The 19,466-nt window shown below is 44.5% G+C and overlaps 1 protein-coding gene and 2 long non-coding RNA genes across 4 annotated transcripts; 2 read left to right on the plus strand and 1 right to left on the minus strand.

Annotated features, from left to right (window-relative positions):
- Window positions 1-664: 664 nt before the first annotated feature.
- Window positions 665-2,120, plus strand: LOC136552794 (probable transcription factor At3g04930). Its single transcript, XM_066544365.1, has one exon. It carries the CDS (start codon window positions 735-737, stop codon window positions 1,923-1,925), a length of 1,191 nt encoding a protein of 396 aa, XP_066400462.1. The 5' UTR covers window positions 665-734; the 3' UTR covers window positions 1,926-2,120.
- Window positions 2,121-4,494: 2,374 nt separating this feature from the next.
- Window positions 4,495-19,305, plus strand: LOC136550458 (uncharacterized). Of its 2 annotated transcripts, XR_010782303.1 has the most exons (6): window positions 4,495-4,945; window positions 5,070-5,223; window positions 5,350-5,389; window positions 18,602-18,764; window positions 18,863-19,051; window positions 19,163-19,305. It is a non-coding gene; the product is annotated as an uncharacterized lncRNA (long non-coding RNA). The 2 variants fall into 2 exon arrangements; XR_010782304.1 differs by lacking the exon at window positions 5,350-5,389 and having other exon boundaries at window positions 4,496-4,945.
- On the minus strand, window positions 14,687-15,399 carry LOC136550459 (uncharacterized). The gene is made up of 3 exons (XR_010782305.1): window positions 15,277-15,399; window positions 15,138-15,215; window positions 14,687-15,078 (listed from the first exon to the last, which is right to left on the minus strand). It is a non-coding gene; the product is annotated as an uncharacterized lncRNA (long non-coding RNA).
- Window positions 19,306-19,466: the final 161 nt, after the last annotated feature.

Consider the following 19,466-nt stretch of genomic DNA (forward strand, 5'->3'; position numbering starts at 1 on the left):
GGCGGCGGTATGGGTCCCTGTCGGACGAGACGGAACTCACGTCCTCGAGGTCGGGCGAGACGGAGCCCGCGACCTTGGGCGAGACGGAAACCGCGTCCTTGGGGGCCAGACGGAACCCGCGTCCTTGGGGTCGGGCGAGACGGAGCTCGCACTTAAGGGGTCGAGCAAGACGGAGCCCGCGGTCTTAATGTCGGGCGAGACGGAGCCCGCGGCCTTGGAGTCGGGCGAGACCTTTTAATACGTCTCGAGCCATCCGGGGAAGTCAACGTGGGCGCTAACTTCCTTGCTTTGGGTATCTCTAATATCGATACCCAATATTAGGCGACGTCCCCGTCGACAACGAGGCGCCAGTGGTGACTCGTGAATCTCAAAATCTGCTGGCTTAGTCCTTCGGAGATGTTTATTAGGGTAGAGTTTATATACGTGTGTTTATAGGGGTGAGTGTGCGTTCGTATTGTGGACGTATATATTATATGGTGTAATTCTAAAAAGAGAGAGAGAGAGAAAGGTACCAGTTCTTTATGAACTGAATTGTTTAGATCAGTTGAGCTTTCCTTATCAGCTAACCACTTATTTTAGCCAATACAAACAGCACTTTAGACCTGGCGTGAAAAATTCTGGTCTCGTGTGCGCCGTTAGAAAAGGAGCAGACATGCAATAATCAAACAATAGAGGTATGAAAATGTAACAGCTCGAGACTGAACTGTGATGAGAGATTTGCGACGACCTCCCAAATGGGGAAAACCAGAGCTAATCCAAACCCCCGTCGATCCCTTCCAAATCCCATCTCCGATCCAATGCCTCCCACCGGCGACGACCCATCGGCCGCCGCCGGCATCTCCTTCCCCGACGCGGATGGCGGCGGCGGCGATTCTGAAGACGGCGACTTCGCCGACGCCCACCTCCTCGACCCCACCGATCCGGGCCTCCCCAACCCCACCACCTCCTCCGCCACCGGCCTGCCCCACGCGATCCCTGCGGCCGGGAGCGGCGGCGGCCCGGTCACCTCCGGCAACGGCGGGGAGCGGCGGCCCCTGTTCCAGCGCCTCTGGACCGAGGAGGACGAGATCGTGATCCTCCGCGGCTTCGCGGAGTTCACCGCCGCGCGCGGCACGGCGTTCGCGTCGCACCAGTACGACACCGACCCCTTCTACGAGGACATGCGCCGCCGCCTCCAGCTCGACTTCTCCAAGAGCCAGCTCGTCGAGAAGCTCCGCCGCCTCAAGCGCAAGTACCGCAATTGCGTCTCCCGCCTCCGCGAGTCCGGCGCCACCTTCACCTTCCGCTCCCCGCACGAGCAGGCCATCTTTGAGATTGCGCGCAACATCTGGCACCCCACAAACAAACACGGCCGCGATCCCTCGGCCGACTCTGACGATGAAGACGCCGCCGCCGCGACACAGGTACCTGCCAACACCAGCCCCAACGGAGAAATCAAGTCCCCGTCCTCTGCACGGCAGCGTCGCCGCAGGCGGGTGACGGAATTCAACCCTGCCACTGGCGCCGCCCCTGCCACAAACATGTTGCAGCCCCCTCAGCCAGTGCAATTGTCTGTGTCAGTGCCTGTCAAGATGGATGACTCCCTCCCAGCACAGCCCCAGACTCCAATGCCAGTGATGGTGACCATGGATGGCTCAGAGCCTCTCAGGTTGCCAGTCGTGTCGCCTCAATCAGGAATTTCTGATGCTGAGAAGACTTGCCTGACTCCTCTATTTAAGGAGATGATACGCGCAGCGATAAATGTCGGAGCAAACCCTTTTGGTGCAAAACTGCCTGAGCCGCCACTTGGGTTGCCCATGGAAGGGGAGAAGTGGCGGAAGCAGCGGATTCTGGAGCTGGAGGTGTACTTGAAGAGGATCGAGCTGCTGCAGGATCAGGCAAAGGCAACGCTTGAGGAGCTCAAGTCCTCCACCCCAGGGACTTAATCCATGATAAGATGAGATCTCTTTCGTTTTAGGATTCTTGCTCTGATTCTTAGTGTAGATGCTTAGGCATTTTTGCATATTTTATGTCCATAAAAGAATATTGTTAACCTGGTTGGGGCTTGGAACTAGTTTATTTATTGTTCTATATGTTCATGTGACATTAGCTTCCATTTATGATCTTCTTTCTTTATAACATAGGTTCATGGTCCTTTGTTTACTGTGGTAGCGGTATGCTTTGAGTGAACAGTAAGGTGCCCTATAGAAAGATGAATTATTGCAATCAATTTATTAAGATTACATATTATTGTTATTTTTGTATTGGACCATTGATTTCGTATTCACTTTTGTGTCTGTCGTCAGCGAATTGCTATGATTATATCGAAGTGTCAAACTCGTTTATGGGAAAATGGTGTTCTTGCCCCTTACACAGATGTGCAATTGTGATTTTACTCTCGTTTTTCTAACTTTGTGATTTTGCCCTTAACTGTTCACAAGTCAACGCGAATTTGCCCCTGTTTTTACCGTTGACCAGGGGCAAAATCGCGTTGACTTGTGAACAGTTAAGGGCAAAATCACAAAGTTAGAAAAACGAGGGCAAAATCACAATTTCGATACAAAACAAGGGTACAAACGCAAGAGCCCCTTTGATGACGAATAGACTTGTTTTAGAAAGGTCATGGAACTTGTATAGGGTAAAAGCGCATGATCTACGGATCTTCTTGAGAAAGGAAATACAAGTGAGTGGAAGTTCGATTCGTGTTGATAATGGTTATGCCCCCCCCCCCCCCCCCCCCCCCCCCCCCCCTTTTTTTTTTAAAGATGCAGCCTTACAGTGTCATATATGCTTATTCCTCAAAGCACTGCAATTCTGGAGATATATGCCTTTGTGTGCATCAAATCTGGAGACAGGGCATCACGTTTAACAGAAACTTGCACACTATATCTGCATAGAACAGAATGTCAGAATGACACATGTTATTTTGATGTTGGTACATTGCGATTATCGGGTGGGTTTTAGATAAGAGGGTCCTAGTCACCAGCTCTTTAATGCCTGTTGAAGCCACTGCAGTTGTTGTTGCCAGACTAAAGGCACTGTAATTGTTATTGGCAGATCCTCCCCAGTTCTGCTCTGTTATTGAAGACATGGGAGGTTAATTGTGTGTGTGTGTGGGGGGGGGGGGGGGGAGGGGGGGGGGGGGGAGGGAGAGGAAAAGTAAAACAAGGGGGCAGATGTATGTAAACTTCTCAGGAAACACCATTTTATAGTTCGCTGTGAGAGGTTCAATTAATGGATGGTGGACGCTATTTTAATTTCGGCATGGGTTGTGTTGTTTTCCTTCCAAAGCTCCCCTTGTTAATTGATTAATAAGACTGAATTAACTGGATTCTACATCGGTGGAGATAGTCATACATAGCTTGGAAACCGCGAGTCCTTGTGACTTTCAGCAATACATTTTGTTGGATATGTGTTCACTTGTGGCGCTATGGTTTCTTCATGGATCCCGTTAACCATGCCACTGTTTGCTTATTCGTTGTCTTTTGTAAAAATTTGCAAGTCCATCATTTGATGTTCCAATGTTCGAACAGGTTGTGAGACGATTTTCCCTCACCCTTTTTAATTTTTGCCAGTCCAACATTCGAAATTGGAAGATATGTCCACTTGGCTGGTGACTTCAGTGGGGCATTGCAAGTTTTGTAACTAGTGCTACGTACCACCTATGATATCACAAGTTCTTCGCTTGGTTGTTGCTTGAAGCGTGGCCTTGCAACCCTATACTATGCGATCAAGAGCAAGAACCGCTGTGCATCTCTATCTGACTAGCTGCTGAGAGCAGGGCTAGACCCTAATGGTGTGCAAGTTCGATGATCAAACTCCACAGTCCACACCTGTTTGCTTGGCTCTTGCTAGGGAAGAGAATGGGTTAAGAATGCTGCTTTGACTTGTGGCCAGGCTGAATTTTTTTTTTCTATATATACCCTGTTCGCTTCAACTTATCAGCCATGGTACATGGCTCTATGGAACTTGTGATTGATAAAGTCATCACATTCTATACTTTATTCTTTATTTATGGGTCCACTGATCTTGTGGTTGATAAAGTCATCACAGGTGTAGCATCGGTGGGAGTTGCCTACCACTAAGGGACTGTTCGGTTATCGCTGTTCCGGGCCGTTCCTGGTCGGAACAGTTCCGACGCTATTCAAATTGTCGAAGGAAACTCGGTCGGGAATGGTTCCCGGGGTCAATCCCCAGAACCGAACGGGGCCTAAAGAGATTATTCTCTGATAGTATTAGCATGCATGCGGACCTGGAGACTCGAAACCAATTATTCAAATAGCCATGTTTCACCACAATCAATTGAACGAAATGACCCTCAGTTTCCTCTTTTTATGTAATTCTATTCTAGTAGCAAGTCCTTAAGTTTTCCCATGCAATTTACCCAAACAAGCCCGCCCTGCTCCTCCGACAGGAGCCCCGTCCACGTCGCCCAAAATTTTTACCGCCGTCAGATCTCAAAGTATACGCCCACGATTTACTGAATCGGCTTTTACCCGAAGCACTTCCTCGTGATTCTCTTTACTTTTTTTCGCTCTTCGTTGGCTTCTTTGTAGCTGCTTCAGCTTCTTGTCTGAATTCAGGAGAACAAATATATACTCAGCTTCAGCTTTTTGTTTGGGAAACTTCTCCTCCCCTTCCGTCTCTCTCGTCTTCGCTCTCTCCCTCCTGACAGACGGGCGACGGCGCATCCAGGTAGCCTCGGTGGTGGCTGGCCCTCGGCACGACGACGGCCACCCTCCTCCTCTCGTCCTCCTCCTCATCCATGGCCCTTCCCTCTCGCGCCGGGTTTAGCGACGGCCACGCGGCCCCAGGGTAGCGGCAACCCGACCTAGGGTTTCGCCCTTCTTGTTGGCCGCAGCGGCGGCGAAGCTCGGTGGGTTGATCTGGCGGTTGCGCTCTCCTGCTGCTCTGTGTCGTGGATCCTCCCCGAGAAAGCCTCTTCCTACATCTTCCGCTTGCACAGGTGATTGGCCGCCGCTCTTTTCATGCCTCTGTCAATGGCTGTGTTGTTAGGGTTCTATTAATCCTCTATCTATTCTATCTGTTGGAGTTAATAGATGTTGATTTCCTTAAAAAATTGCCTGCAGTGGCCATGTATTACCGTGACTGGTTCAGCTTTGTCTCATCGGATCTTCTGAGTCCCCTAATGCTAAATTTCTGATCTTCCACTATTACGGTCCAGGAGGGTACCTCCGAGTGTTTAAGCAATCGGTTGGCCTTGGTGGACATGTTCTTCTATTGGTGAGTATTTAGGATTTATACCAAAAAAATTAAGTGCTTCTCAAGACCCGCTAGATGTCAATTGATGAATATATTTTTTGGATTCTATTGTTGTCAACGTAAATGTGCTTTACTAACTTATTCCAGGTATTTGTGGTGTGACGAAAAAAAAACAGCCTATCTCTAGGTATGGTTGCTTTCTAAAACTTTTCCCTGTTATAATAAATAATGAATTTGGTAGGATTATGTAAGGTTAGGAGCAGGCCACCCTCTGGTATGCTCTACAAGTTTCATGTTCTGTAAAGTTTAGTAAAAAAATGATAACCGAGGTTTTTAGTTTGTTAATTTAAATTTCAACAGCATTCACATATCACCGTTTCCTGATTAAACGAGAGGGTTTACTTTTCCTTGTGTATGATAACGTGAGATGCGTTGGTTAATGATTGAGATCTGCCTAATACTTTGGTTAACTTTGGTAATAAAGATTACTATATGCAGGTTAAACAGTTACTGTTGTCCTTTGTTGATGGCTGTATCGTTACCTTTTTCTAATTTGGGGCTAAAGCAAAATCAGGTCCTAATTTGGGAAGCAACAGCTAATTTTAGTTCTGCATTATGATTCAGTGACACTCAAAAATTGCTTCTGCACTGAATTTGGTATTTGCTGCTAGATTTTCAGAGGGAAAAAGATACTTTTTAATCTACTGGCGGAACATTAGAGATGACACAAAAATAGATTTTACAAAGTGCTAAAAGCTGTTGCCTCTTCATCCTCTGGTACTGCTCAAGTGGGTCTCATTGAATAGCTATATTTCTTCCTATCTTACTGACTTACTTTTAAATACTTATTCATATGCTAGCTTTTAAAGGTTTTATGTTACAAACTCAACAATATCAGTCTCCATTGTATGTATTTTTTGACGAAATCCATTGAGATGAATATCCTGTTCTGTTGACACCGTTTTTTGTACGTGATAATGATCGGAGTGGACTAATCGGCGAGGGGAAGGTTACTGTGTACTTTGATAGCCGATGAAAGCCAGCTTGTAAAGATGGTTGTCGATAGCTGGTGATGGTCGATGGAAAGGTTGGTTTAGACTCGGGCGTTGCCGATGAAGTTGGAGGTGTTATTGTCGATGCCGATGAAGGAAGGCTTGAAGGTTACTGCCGATGCAGCAGTGAGTATGCCGATGAAGGAAGACTTGAAGACTACTACCGATGAAACAGGGGATATACCGATGGGAAGGAAGATGGCGAGATTTTCATCGTAATTAAGGCGGACAGGGAAATAGATAGGAGTTGATTTCCTTTTCTATATTTGTTAGAGTATGGTTCATGTAAGAGTCACGTGTTTCCTTAGATATGGGCTTGGTGTCCTAGTTGTGTTCGGTTGTGTCTCTTTAGATCAGGGTATAAATATGGAGTGAGGGGCAATGTAAGAATAAATCAATATCAAAACCAATTTTTACTCCTATTTGCATCTACTTACTTTTCGGCGACTTCGTCAATTTGCATATTTTTCCTTTTTTACGAGTTCTCATTGATTCGGCGAGCTGCATCATTTCAGTGCGACCTTCGGTGATTCTCGAGTTCCGCGTGAGCACCTCTTGGCCGTGACTTCCGGGCATATCGCTGTTGTCAGGACCAAAGTGTTCGTATCTTCATCCTTGTCGATTAGCAGGTCAAATCGACTGGCACGCTTTGGATATCGATTCGGGTATTAGCCCTTTGTGTTTGCAGATCCACTTTTGCATCAACACATCTTTTGGCACGCCCAATGGGACCAATCAATCAATATGTTCAATCCCGAGATCGATTCAGGGAACATTATCGCAGTATCAGAAGAAGATCTCAAGGAAGAACAGAGGCAGGCTATGGAAAAGGCTGTAGAAGAATACAAGCAGCTTTGTCTGAGATCGTTTAGCTTGAACAAGAGTGGACAAGTCATCCAGAAGCAAGATTTGCCGTTGCCTCGGCAGGTTACCTTTGACTCTAATCCTGGTAAACTTCAAGAGATGGTTAATTCTGCAGTAAATCATGCTTTGATTAATCATTCCAATGTGCTGTCCAATACTGTTCATAATGCTATGGTTCGAACTCTCAAAGAAGGACAAGCGGCACCACATTACATTGGGCCTGCCTATCATCAACCAGAGCCGACATCTGTCAAAACTCCATCGGCTCCTTCGGCCGTTGTGGGTACAGAAGTTACTTCCCCTCCAGTATTGGCAGGCTCACCTAATATTCAATCTACACCGATACAATCAGATCAGGTACTACCAGGAGGGCGAGTTCAACTTAATACAGATCTATCGGCATCAGCTATGTCAGATCCTGTGTCTCAGAATAGCCAGATTCCTACTAATTGGTGGGGATATGGCATGCCTCCAGAGTCATCTGCTTTCAATCCTAGATTACCTCAAGTGTTTGATGCAGTAGGAAGAGCGCCTATACCATCGGCCGTTTCGCCGATGGCTCAAGTGCCTCAATATGCCGCAACTACTTCTGTGCAACCAACTCCAGGAGGTTTCCAGATGCCTATGGTTCAAACATTCAATTCAAGTCCATCGGCGAGCTTACTGCCGATGCAGCAGAAAGCCCCTGCTATGAGTCAAACTGGGGTTCAGTTCATGCCTCAAACCAGTTATAATTATCCAACAATATCAGCAAATTACCAGCCATCGGTAAGTTTTGTACCGATGAGTTCTAATAATGATTGGTCAGGACAGTTACCTGTTCAACATACAGTTCAGCGAAATTAGCAGGTTGTAGGAATTCAACAAGGTCATATGCAAGCTGGTTTCCAGAATCAAGCATCGGCAGCCCAGCCGATGAATCCTTTCCAACAGGCTAATGGGCCACAAGTAACGGCAAATATGCCGATTGCTGGAGATCGTGGGCTACAAAGATATGTGGAGGGATGTCAGCAGGCACCTCCTGTAGAAATTCAACCAGTTCGTCAGCAGGAGGCTGATGCTTTTTGGGCCGATAAGATAGCAGAAATTGTGAAGGATCAGTTTGGGATAAAGCCCAATGTCAATACTTATTCTTATCGGACTCCATACCCTCCTGCATACGATTTAATTCCTCTCCCAAATCGGTACAAGGTACTGGATTTCACTAAATTCTCTGGGCAAGATGATACATCAACAATGGAACATGTCAATCGCTTCATTATTCAATGTGGAGAGGCAGCTAACAGAGATGAATTAAGAGTTCGATTATTTTCATCATCTTTGTCTGGATCAGCATTTACATGGTTCATTTTATTACCACCAAATTCTATTATTACTTGGGTTGATCTAGAAAAACAATTCCATAAGTATTTCTTTGCTGGAATCCATGAAAAGAAGCTTACCGATTTAGTAAAATTGAGACAGCGTAATGATGAATCGGTAGAGAGCTTTGTACAAAGGCTATGAGATGTAAAAAATAAGTGCTACAGCCTGGTGCTGGATGATCGGCAGCTTGCCGATCTGGCTTTCCAAGGGTTATTGCTATATCTTAAAGACAGATATGCTTCTCAGGAGTTTGAAAGCCTCAGTCATCTTGTGCAAAGGATCTCTGATCAAGATACTAGGGTTTTTGAACCTAAAAAGAACTGGAGTAAAAAGGTATCATTTGTTGAAGAAGTAGGAGATTCTGACTCTGATGAAGAACCAGTTATCAGCTTAGCTGAGTGGGTTAAGAATAAAAAGCCGATAGCATGTCCCTTTGGTCAAAAAGAGCCAGAAAAGTTTACCTTTGATATCACCAAGGCCGATAAAATATTTGATCTTCTGCTTCAAGAGGGCCAAATTAAGCTGTCACCTAATCATGTGATCCCATCGGCAGAAGAGTTGAAGAAGATTTTATACTGCAAATGGCACAATACAACTTCACACAGTACAAATGAGTGCAAGGTATTCAGGCAACAGTTACAATCGGCTATTGAATCTGGGAGAATTAAGTTTGGTACTTCCAAGGCCCAGAAGCCGATGAAAATTGATCAACACCCTTTTCCAGCAAATATGTTGGATGCCAAAGGAAAGACCAAGGTATTGACGTCAGAGGCTGCTGAGAAAAACGCGTCAGTGGACCCCCAACATCGGATAACTACCGATGATGCAAAGAGTAAGGGTTTGCTAGGAGAAAGCAGTAGTTCCAAAAATCCTCCTCGACCTGGCATTGTGATTACTCATCGAAGGCAGCAGGAGGGTTGGCGTCAACGTAATGACCGATATCGACAACAGCAAGAAATGAGACGTCAGGAAGAATGGAATCGACATAAAGATCATTGGAGATGTCCGTTTTTCATCTATTGCTGGGAAGAAGGTATTAAATTGCCAACTGTTGAAAATTGCCCTGAGTGTAATGGTTATTACGGAGTCAATCGCTCAGAAAGGAGGTTTCAACTTGGTAATCAGGGTTTGTCTATCAATGAGCCGATCAGAGGCAGAGCATCAGTGCATGATCGGCTGGGGGGCAGACTTAGTGTACATGAGAGGCTTGGTAAACGCGCTGGATATTTTCCAAGGAATCAAGAGGAGCTTGAGGAGATGGCAAACGCAAGAGTTCCCGATGAGGAAATATTCTACAGGGACCCTAATATACGTCGTGTAGAACCAACTAGGACTTGTTATCAGCCGGTTTGGAAAACCAAGTTTCCTCGATGGTGCCCAGAGGGTCTGACAAAGACGCAGAGAAGGAGGATGTAACGTGAGCGTCAGGAGGATTTATACCAAGAGGAAAATTCCTCCAATGAAAGGCCTGGTCATCAGCAGTGGCAGGTAAAACACAAAAATTAGGGTCCATCGGCAGATGTTAATATGGTATTCATGTTGCCGATTGAGTTTTTGGCACTATCTGATAATGAGGAAGAAGTTGTTCTCTCTGATCAAGTAGCTCAGTTAACACTAGATCCAATGATGACTGTTTTTGAGAAACCTACCGATGACGAGAGACAGCATCTTAAGGCTTTATTTGTGAAGGGCAGAGTTGATGGGCAGCCTGTGTCTAAGGTACTTATTGATGGAGGGGCTGCGATTAATATTATGCCTTACGTGATGTATCAGAAACTTGGTAAGGGAGATCAAGACTTGACCAAAACCGATATGATGTTGAAAGATTTTGAAGGCAATGTGTCACCGGCTAAAGGGGCAGTGTGCGTTGAATTGACCATCGGCAGCAAAACCTTGCCAACGACGTTCTTTGTTATCAACGGCAAGGGTGCATATAATCTGCTTCTAGGGAGGGATTGGATTCATGCTAATTGTTGTGTTCCTTCTACAATGCATCAATGCCTCGTACAGTGGATTGGGGATAAGATTGAGGTCGTCCCTGATGATTCTTCTTATATCATCGCATCGGCAGAATCAGATACTTATGAGCGAACTAAATGCATATCAGGAGAAGCTTGGGAAAAAGAGTTCCTTAGAGTTGCTGATTATGAAATTCCACCGATCCAAGCAGTCGGTTCTGAAGAGGAGTTTTAATGGATAGGTTTGCCGATGATGGAAAATTAGGTCAAGGGTTCACATCGGCAGATGATTTAGTAGAAGTAGATATCGGTGATGGTGATAGGTCAAGACCTACTTTTATTAGTGCTAAGTTAGATTCCAAGTGTAAGCAGCGAATAACAGATTTGTTAAAAGAGTATAAAGATTGTTTTGCTTGGGATTATATTGAGATGCCTGGATTAGACCGATCGATAGTTGAACATCGGTTACCTATCAAATCTGGATTTTGGCCACATCAGCAGCCAGCGCGCCGATGCAACCCTAATGTACTTCCTGACATTAAGGCCGAAATAACTAAATTAATTGAAGCAAAGTTTATTCGGCAATGTCGATACGCAGAGTGGATCTCTAATGTGGTTCCTGTTTATAAGAAAAATGGAAAACTTCGTGTCTGTATTGATTTCAGGAATCTCAACAAAGCCACACCGATGGATGGCTATCCAATGCCGATTGCTGATTTGTTGATTGATGCTGCGGTTGGACATCAAATTATCAGCTTCATGGATGGTAATGCAGGTTACAATCAAATATTCATGGCTGAGGAAGATATTCCTAAGACTGCTTTCAGATGTCCAGGTCATGTGGGGTTGTTCGAGTGGATAGTCATGACGTTTGGTTTGAAAAATGCCGGTGCTACTTATCAAAGGGCTATGAACTTTATTTTTCATGAGTACATCGGCACATTAGTGGAGATCTACATTGATGATGTAGTGATTAAGTCTGGAGATATCACAGCATATTTAGCCGATCTGCGAAAGATACTGGAGTGCACAAGGAAGCATGGATTGAAGATGAATCCTAATAAATGTGCATTCGGTGTATCGGCAGGACAATTCTTGGGTTTTATGGTGCATCAGCGGGGCATTGAAATCAGTAGGAAGTCTATTGATGCAATTAACAAGGTGATTGCTCCTACCAATAAGACTGAATTGCAATCTTTGATCGGTAAGATTAATTTCATTAGAAGATTCATATCTAATCTGTCGGGTAAGATTAAGGCTTTCAGCCCACTACTTAAATTGAAAGCTGATCAGGAATTTGTATGGGGAGTTGAACAACAATTAGCCCTTGATGAAATTAAGAAATATTTATCAAATCCTCCGGTGCTAGTTCCACCTCAACATGGGAAGCCTTTCAGGTTATATTTGTCAGCTAATGATACAGTTATCGGTTCAGCTCTTATTCAAGAATTTGAAGGGAAAGAACGTGTTATTTATTATTTGAGCAGAAGATTAGTGGATGCTGAGACGAGGTATTCGGCCATCAAAAAATTGTGTCTGTGTTTATACTTTTCTTGTGTCAAATTAAGGCATTATTTATTATCTGCCGAATGTACGGTCATATGCAAAGACGATGTGGTCAAGTATATGCTGTCGATGCCGATATTAAGTGGTAGAATCGGCAAATGGATTTTAGCATTATCAGAATTTGAACTACGCTACAAATCAACTAAGGCAGTTAAAGGGCAAGTGATGGCTGATTTTGTCACTCAGCATTGTAATACAGTGGACTCTCTGGGGATTGCTCCCTGGACACTTTTCTTCGATGGGTCCACATGTGGTGAAGGAGCAGGTATCGGCATTGTGTTAATTTCACCTCAAGGAAGGAAGTATGAGTTTTCATTGCCGATTGTTGCTACAGCGACAAACAATCAAGCTGAATACCAAGCCTTGATAAAAGGGTTAGAATTGCTGAAGGAGATACGTGCCGATGTTGTTGAAATCTTTGGTGATTCTATGCTAGTTATAAATCAATTGGCTGGAATTTATGAATGCCGAAGTGAAGCTTTGATTTCGTATTATGAAAGATGTTTGCAATTGTTGAAAGGATTTAGAGATTTTCGTCTTGAATATATCTCTCGATTGCATAATGAGGAAGCTAATCGACTAGCTCAGCATGCTTCAGGGTATCAGCCTATTCAGGAAGTGCTAACATCGGCAGTTGATACCGATGACTGGAGGAAAGAAATTGTCGATTATTTAAAGGATCCATATAGAAAGGTTGAGAGACGTATAAGGTTCCAAGCTACCAAATATGTGCTCCTCGATGATGAATTATATTATCGAACTATAGATGGAGTTTTACTTAGATGTGTTAGCAATGATGAATCGAAAAGCTTGATGGGTGAAATTCATGAAGGAGTATGTGGGGCATATCAATCGGCTTTCAAGATGAAATGGATGATCAGAAGGAATGGGTACTATTGGCCGACTATTCTTGAAGATTGTTTTAAATATTTTAAGGGATGCCAGGAGTGTCAAAAGTTTGGTAATATTCAAAGAGCGCCTGCATCGGCTATGAATCCTATAATCAAACCATGGCCGTTCCGGGGATGGGCTATTGATCTCATTGGTCAGATTTATCCGCCATCGAATAAAGGACATAAATTTATTCTGGTTGCTACCGATTATTTCACAAAGTGGGTTGAGGCAATTCCTTTAAAAAAGGTGACATCGGTCAATATGATTGATTTTGTGAAAGAGCATATTGTTTACCGATTTGGTATTCCTCAGACTATCACTACCGATCAGGGCACTATGTTTACATCAGGAGAATTTGATGAGTTTGCTATAGGTATGGGAATTAAAATTTTAAATTCTTCTCCATATTATGCTCAAGCTAATGGTCAAGCTGAGGCTTCTAACAAAGGGATCATCAAACTCATTAAGCGCAAAATTGAAGAAAATCCTAGGAGGTGGCATACAGTATTAAATGAAGCCTTGTGGTCATATCGGATGTCATGTCATGGTGCAACCAAAGTAACGCCTTATCAGTTAGTATATGGACACGATGCAGTATTGCCTTGGGAAATTAAGGTTGGCTCTAGACGAATACGTTCTCAAAATCAGCTGACAGCCGATGATTATAATACTCTTATGAAGGATGAGTTGGAAGATGTGGCGGGTCATCGGTTAAGGGCTTTAGTTAGTATCGAAGAAAATAAGAAAAGAGTAGCTAGATGGTATGACAAGAAGGTGAAAGTAAAAGAGTTTGCCGATGGAGATCTGGTCTGGAAATTGATTTTACCGATTGGGACTAAAAGTTCAAAGTTTGGAAAGTGGTCTCCTAATTGGGAAGGTCCATATCGGATAAATCAGTCTGTTCCTGGTAATGCATATATTTTAGAAACCCTCGAAGGGGTTGTGTTTCCCAGAGCGTTAAATGGAAAATATTTAAAGAAATATTACCCTAGTATCTGGATAGATGCATAAAAGTATAAGTGCCGATAACAGTACTATCGGCTAGAATTATGCAAGGATGTCAATGTCTCATAAAGTGCCGATACAATAAATAAGATTACACGTTCAACAAGGATTGGATAGCTAATATCGCACGCAGGCGAATCTGGTCGGCTTCCTCCATTTCTTTGATATCGTCATCGGCAGCACCCTCCACAGGCTTGAGTTTTTTCTTTATGGCTAAAGCTTTGCGAGCTTGGATATCTCTTTCTTGCTGAAGGGCTTTGACGGCATTGGATAGCTGGCTTTCTTCTTGTTGAGCATGAGTTAAGGCTGCATCGATTTCTTTCAATTCAGCCAATAGAGCTATCTTCCTTGCTGATAGATCCAAGATTTTCTGCTTAAGTGCAGCACCCGAAGTCTGCAAGTTAACGATGCCCTTGTGCTTCTCATCAGCGATTTGTTTCAGTTGTAGCATCTCTTCTTTGAGTTGAGCTTGAGCTGCTCTATCGGCAATGCGCTGAGCAGCCCGTTGATATTGCAGTTGGCGGCTTTCTAAGTGAGCTGCTGGGAAGAGTACTTCTTCAACATCGGCAGGGACCTGGCCACGAATTGTTTTGAAAATTGCCTTTGCGGGGTCCGAGTCATCTACCAGTTGGGCGGTACCTTGCTGTAGCAAGTTCAGGAGGGTTTCCAACTTGGATTTAGTCTCTGCCGATATTGTTCCCAGTGCAAGGGAAGAACTTGTCTCCTCTCCATCGTCGTCAGAAATGTCAATGGCAAAGGAAAATAGGCTGTTCGGGGAATCTTGTTCCTGAGAGAGAGAAAAGGAGATCAGTTAGGGGTAAGTATGAGTATTGTAAAATCAGCTAGGTTGATCGGTTTACCTGTTTCAAGGCAATTTCCTGTGCTTGACTGGAGGAAGCAACCTGGAGTATGTCGTGTGGGGGATCGGCTGAGCTTGCCGATGGGATATCCTCTGTGACTTCATCGGTGGTGGGCTCTTGAGGTATGATGACCGATGACATTGGGGCAGATGTAGGGATCGGCATAGACCTTTGTCGTTTTGGCTGTGCTTTAGTATCTGTTAAAGCTTTGCGCTTTGCTTGGGCATCGGCAACGATTGGCTGGGGGGCATCGACACTTGTTGGTTGTGAAGCTTGGACATCTGGTACGTTTGCCGATGTACCCAATTGTTGCTGCAAAACAAGTGTAAGATATGATATTTAACAGATAAAATGTAAAGTCAAGAAGCTACCTCTGAAGGTTCATCGAAAGAAGTAGTGCTTGATATCGGCGGAATTGCCGATGACGATCCAGTAGCAGCTCTTACCCCCTGATGATTAAGGTTAATACAGTTTGTGATCGGCATAAGTGAAAATAAACAAGGTTGTTACCTTAAATGCTTTGACCAAGGTTATAGCAGCGGCCGATGGAGTAGCCCTGGATGTAGCCAATTTGGACTTAGAAGTGATGGTCTTGGTACGAATCTTCTGGTGGGTCAAAGCGGCTAAGGTGGGAGCGTTGTAGCCGATCGGCGATGTTGGGGAAACAGGCCGGAGATTGAAGGGTTTCCCACTTTTGCTCACCGATGGTGCTGGGTTGTTAACCTGTTACAAGAGAATCAGTTACTGATATATGAAGGGAAAAGCAGAAGGGAGTTAAAGGAAACTTACCGCGTCGTCAGGGATGGCATATTCAGGGTCGATCATGTGCCGATATGTGTGAGCAGAAGTTGCGAACAGTTGTTCTTTCCACTCTCGCCACCATTGCTTATATGACTCGGTGATGAAAGATATTGGTGTCCAGGTGGATATATCAACATCTGTAGTATCGGCATCGGGGGAGAGTTGTACTACCTTGTTCCAATCTGTTCCGCAGGTGATTGTTTCCCTGGGTTTGATCACATCGGCAAAGCAGAGTTTGATTGGCAGTTGCCCAAAAGCCAATTGGCGGGATACTGCCGATGGGTTGTAAAATTCATATGTAATGTTGGTGTTTTTCCCGCTGCCGAATGTGTTTACTGGAATTGCCCTGGGAGTGATGATAGCCATCATGAGCTCATTATCTTGATTCAGAGTGTCATCGGCAAAGTTGAAAAGAAGGGGGAATCTGTTTTCTTCGTCAATATAAGGCACCCAGGCCCTATGATCACGAGAAAGACCATTGTAGAAGCTTTGAAAGAATCTACCGATTTGGTCTTCGTTGGCTTCTGTTCCAGGAAGGACAATTATGGCTTCACCAAAATTGAGGGGTGAGCGTGTTGCCGATTCATCATCCCCAAGCACATAGTCTTCAGCAATTTCTCGTGGGAATTGTTGAGCAAAAAAGTCCCATTGCAAACGTTTGTGCATATGGGCATTCAGCCACATGTTGATAAACCACCACGGGCCTCCCAGGTTGCCGATGGGTTCGCCAAGCAAAAGTTTCTGAGACACTTGATGAAGAAGATGATAAGTGGAGCTCAGAAGGTATCGGCCAAGAGGAAACCTTACGCCATTAGCCAAAAGTTCAGCTGCAGGGAGGAAGGCGTTGGTTGGTCCTACTGATCGACCACAGAAGATAAATTTTTCTAACCACATATTCAGGAATGTGGCATGTTCCCTCTGGCTAAGTGTCCCGGTTTTCTGGTATTCTTGAATATATCCTGTCCAACCGCCGATGTTGCGGGTATTCACCCTATATTCAGACTTTCTACCATAGATGGAGCCTTCATCGGCAGTTGAGATGTCCAAGCCAGTAAGCATGTGGATATCGGCAAGGGTAGGAGTAGCTGGGCCATGTCCAAACATAAAAGTGTTGGTCGTGTCTGACCAGAAATAAGCAGCTGCAATTATCATTGATTCATTTTTCTGCATATCGGCAATAGAGAGCCTAATGCATTGGTCTAACCTTCATTCTGCCCAGTATACTTGCATCGATCTATTAACCCTTAAGTACCAATCTTTCCACCCTTTGGTGGTTTTGGGCCAAGATCGGAATGTGTCTTTCCACAAATTCAGAGAGAAATTTTGGGCTCTAAAGGGGATTCTGTTAACCTCTGCATTGATCAGATCGGTTGGATCTGGGTTGCCCATTGGTCCAAGGCATTGGACGTGCGGCTGATCGGTTGGGATAACTAATTTGTTGCGCAGTTCCTAAGGTTATAGAATCCAGAGGACAGAAGAAAGGAAAAAATCACCAACTGAATGAATTTGCAAAAAGATCAAAGTAAAAGGTAATGAAAGTGGAGCGAACCGCGGGGACGTCGAAGTTGATGGCCATTGTCTTGAGGAAGGTGGAGGTACGAGCCGGAAACTTGAAGTTAGCGCCGGAGAAGGGTTCTTGTTGGTTGAGGTCGTGCGGTTGTTCGTCGGAGTCGCCGCCGGAGAGAGAGAATGCCAAGGATTGGAGGCTGAAGGTAGAAAATGAGGGTTCCGGAGAAATCTATTTATAAGCCGCCCGGAATAAGGGTATTTTGGACTTATCTCTATGTCGCGCGCATATAGGTCAAGGCGGTTCAGAGGGATATGGTAACTGTTCACGCGATAATCAGGGGATTGTACAGATGAGTTGATGACAAGTAATCATGACTTGGAAGGGATATCGATATAGGATATTTTAATTCTGAAAATGGCAGCATTGTCATGTTAAGATCTTGCCGATGGGTTATTGTTTCGGTATCTTAACCATAATCAAGGCAAGAGTGGTTGGCGATTGTGCGATATTTACTGAAGTGCGTGAATCAAGATTAGATTTGATTGGATTTGATAACAAATCAAGTTTTGGCTTGGAGAATGAGTTACGATAATCGGGCAAAGGCAAGCGTTATCTGGAGTAAATTTCGGAGCATTAATGGTTTTATACTCTGAAATTGGGGGTCATGTGTTGACACCGTTTTTTGTACGTGATAATGATCGGAGTGGACTAATCGGCGAGGGGAAGGTTACTGTGTACTTTGATAGCCGATGAAAGCCAGCTTGTAAAGATGGTTGTCGATAGCTGGTGATGGTCGATGGAAAGGTTGGTTTAGACTCGGGCGTTGCCGATGAAGTTGGAGGTGTTATTGTCGATGCCGATGAAGGAAGGCTTGAAGGTTACTGCCGATGCAGCAGTGAGTATGCCGATGAAGGAAGACTTGAAGACTACTACCGATGAAACAGGGGATATGCCGATGGGAAGGAAGATGGCGAGATTTTCATCGTAATTAAGGCGGACAGGGAAATAGATAGGAGTTGATTTCCTTTTCTATATTTGTTAGAGTATGGTTCATGTAAGAGTCACGTGTTTCCTTAGATATGGGCTTGGTGTCCTAGTTGTGTTCGGTTGTGTCTCTTTAGATCAGGGTATAAATATGGAGTGAGGGGCAATGTAAGAATAAATCAATATCAAAACCAATTTTTACTCTTATTTGCATCTACTTACTTTTCGGCGACTTCGTCAATTTGCATATTTTTCCTTTTTTACGAGTTCTCATTGATTCGGCGAGCTGCATCGTTTCAGTGCGACCTTCGGCGATTCTCGAGTTCCGCGTGAGCACCTCTTGGCCGTGACTTCCGGGCGTATCGCTGTTGTCAGGACCAAAGTGTTCGTATCTTCATCCTTGTCGATTAGCAGGTCAAATCGACTGGCACGCTTTGGATATCGATTCGGGTATTAGCCCTTTGTGTTTGCAGATCCACTTTTGCATCAACATGTTCACAGTTTGCTATTGTTGTTCATAACGTTCTTTTTAAATAATAGGTTCATGGTCTGGTTCTGAATCCTCAACTTCAGAAAGATAGCTGCCATTTGTTCCACAAAATTGTGAATCAGGCTGACACAAGACTTCTGACGATTGTAATGAATGGTTGCTTCTCGATCTTGTGGTGATATGTGCATCATTGTTACCCTCCTACAAAAAGATGTAAGTTTAGACTTTCCCCTTTTGAGCATGCCCTGTCCTGTGATAGACCAGTCAACCAAATTAGTAGATTACTCACACATGGCACTGTCAAAATTCAGATATTCCAAGCTCGGTCTTCTCACTGCAGAACTGTAGCCCAGGGTTTCTGTTCAGCAACCAAGGAGATGTGTTCCAGTCATTCGTTCCAAACGGCTTCGAGAGGCCTCAACCCGTTGGACCTGCCTCTGTCCGAGGCTACCAATGGGCAGTATGCTTTTGAAGACGGAACAACCAGCACAAACTTGCAGGTAAACTAACTGATGCTTGACGGGCTCATTTTCATTATCCTTTTAGTTAGCTTACTGAATAATCAAATCGAGCCCTAACGTAGCTTTCGTTTACGTTTTTTGATTTTTCAGCCTAGAAGCTATTGGGAGGAGGACCTCCAAAGCGTTTTCCACATCAACAACAAACGACAGAGCCAGGAGAACGGGGTTTCAGTTTCAACGCAGACTTTTCATGGTTCATAAATAAAACACTAATATACTGAAACTTTTTTCTAGATCTTCCTGCTCACCTGAATTACCGTCTCGAAACAGGTCAGTTACAAGAAGGCCACATTAAAATAGAGTTTTGATGAGCATACTTATAATTTCACGTATTGCTGCACGGGCGCGCGAAGGCGCGCACCCTGATACTAGTACACATACAATAGGTTGTGCT

The sequence above is a fragment of the Miscanthus floridulus genome, chromosome 4 (assembly GCF_019320115.1).
Source record: "Miscanthus floridulus cultivar M001 chromosome 4, ASM1932011v1, whole genome shotgun sequence".
Classification (NCBI taxonomy): Eukaryota; Viridiplantae; Streptophyta; class Magnoliopsida; order Poales; family Poaceae; genus Miscanthus; species Miscanthus floridulus.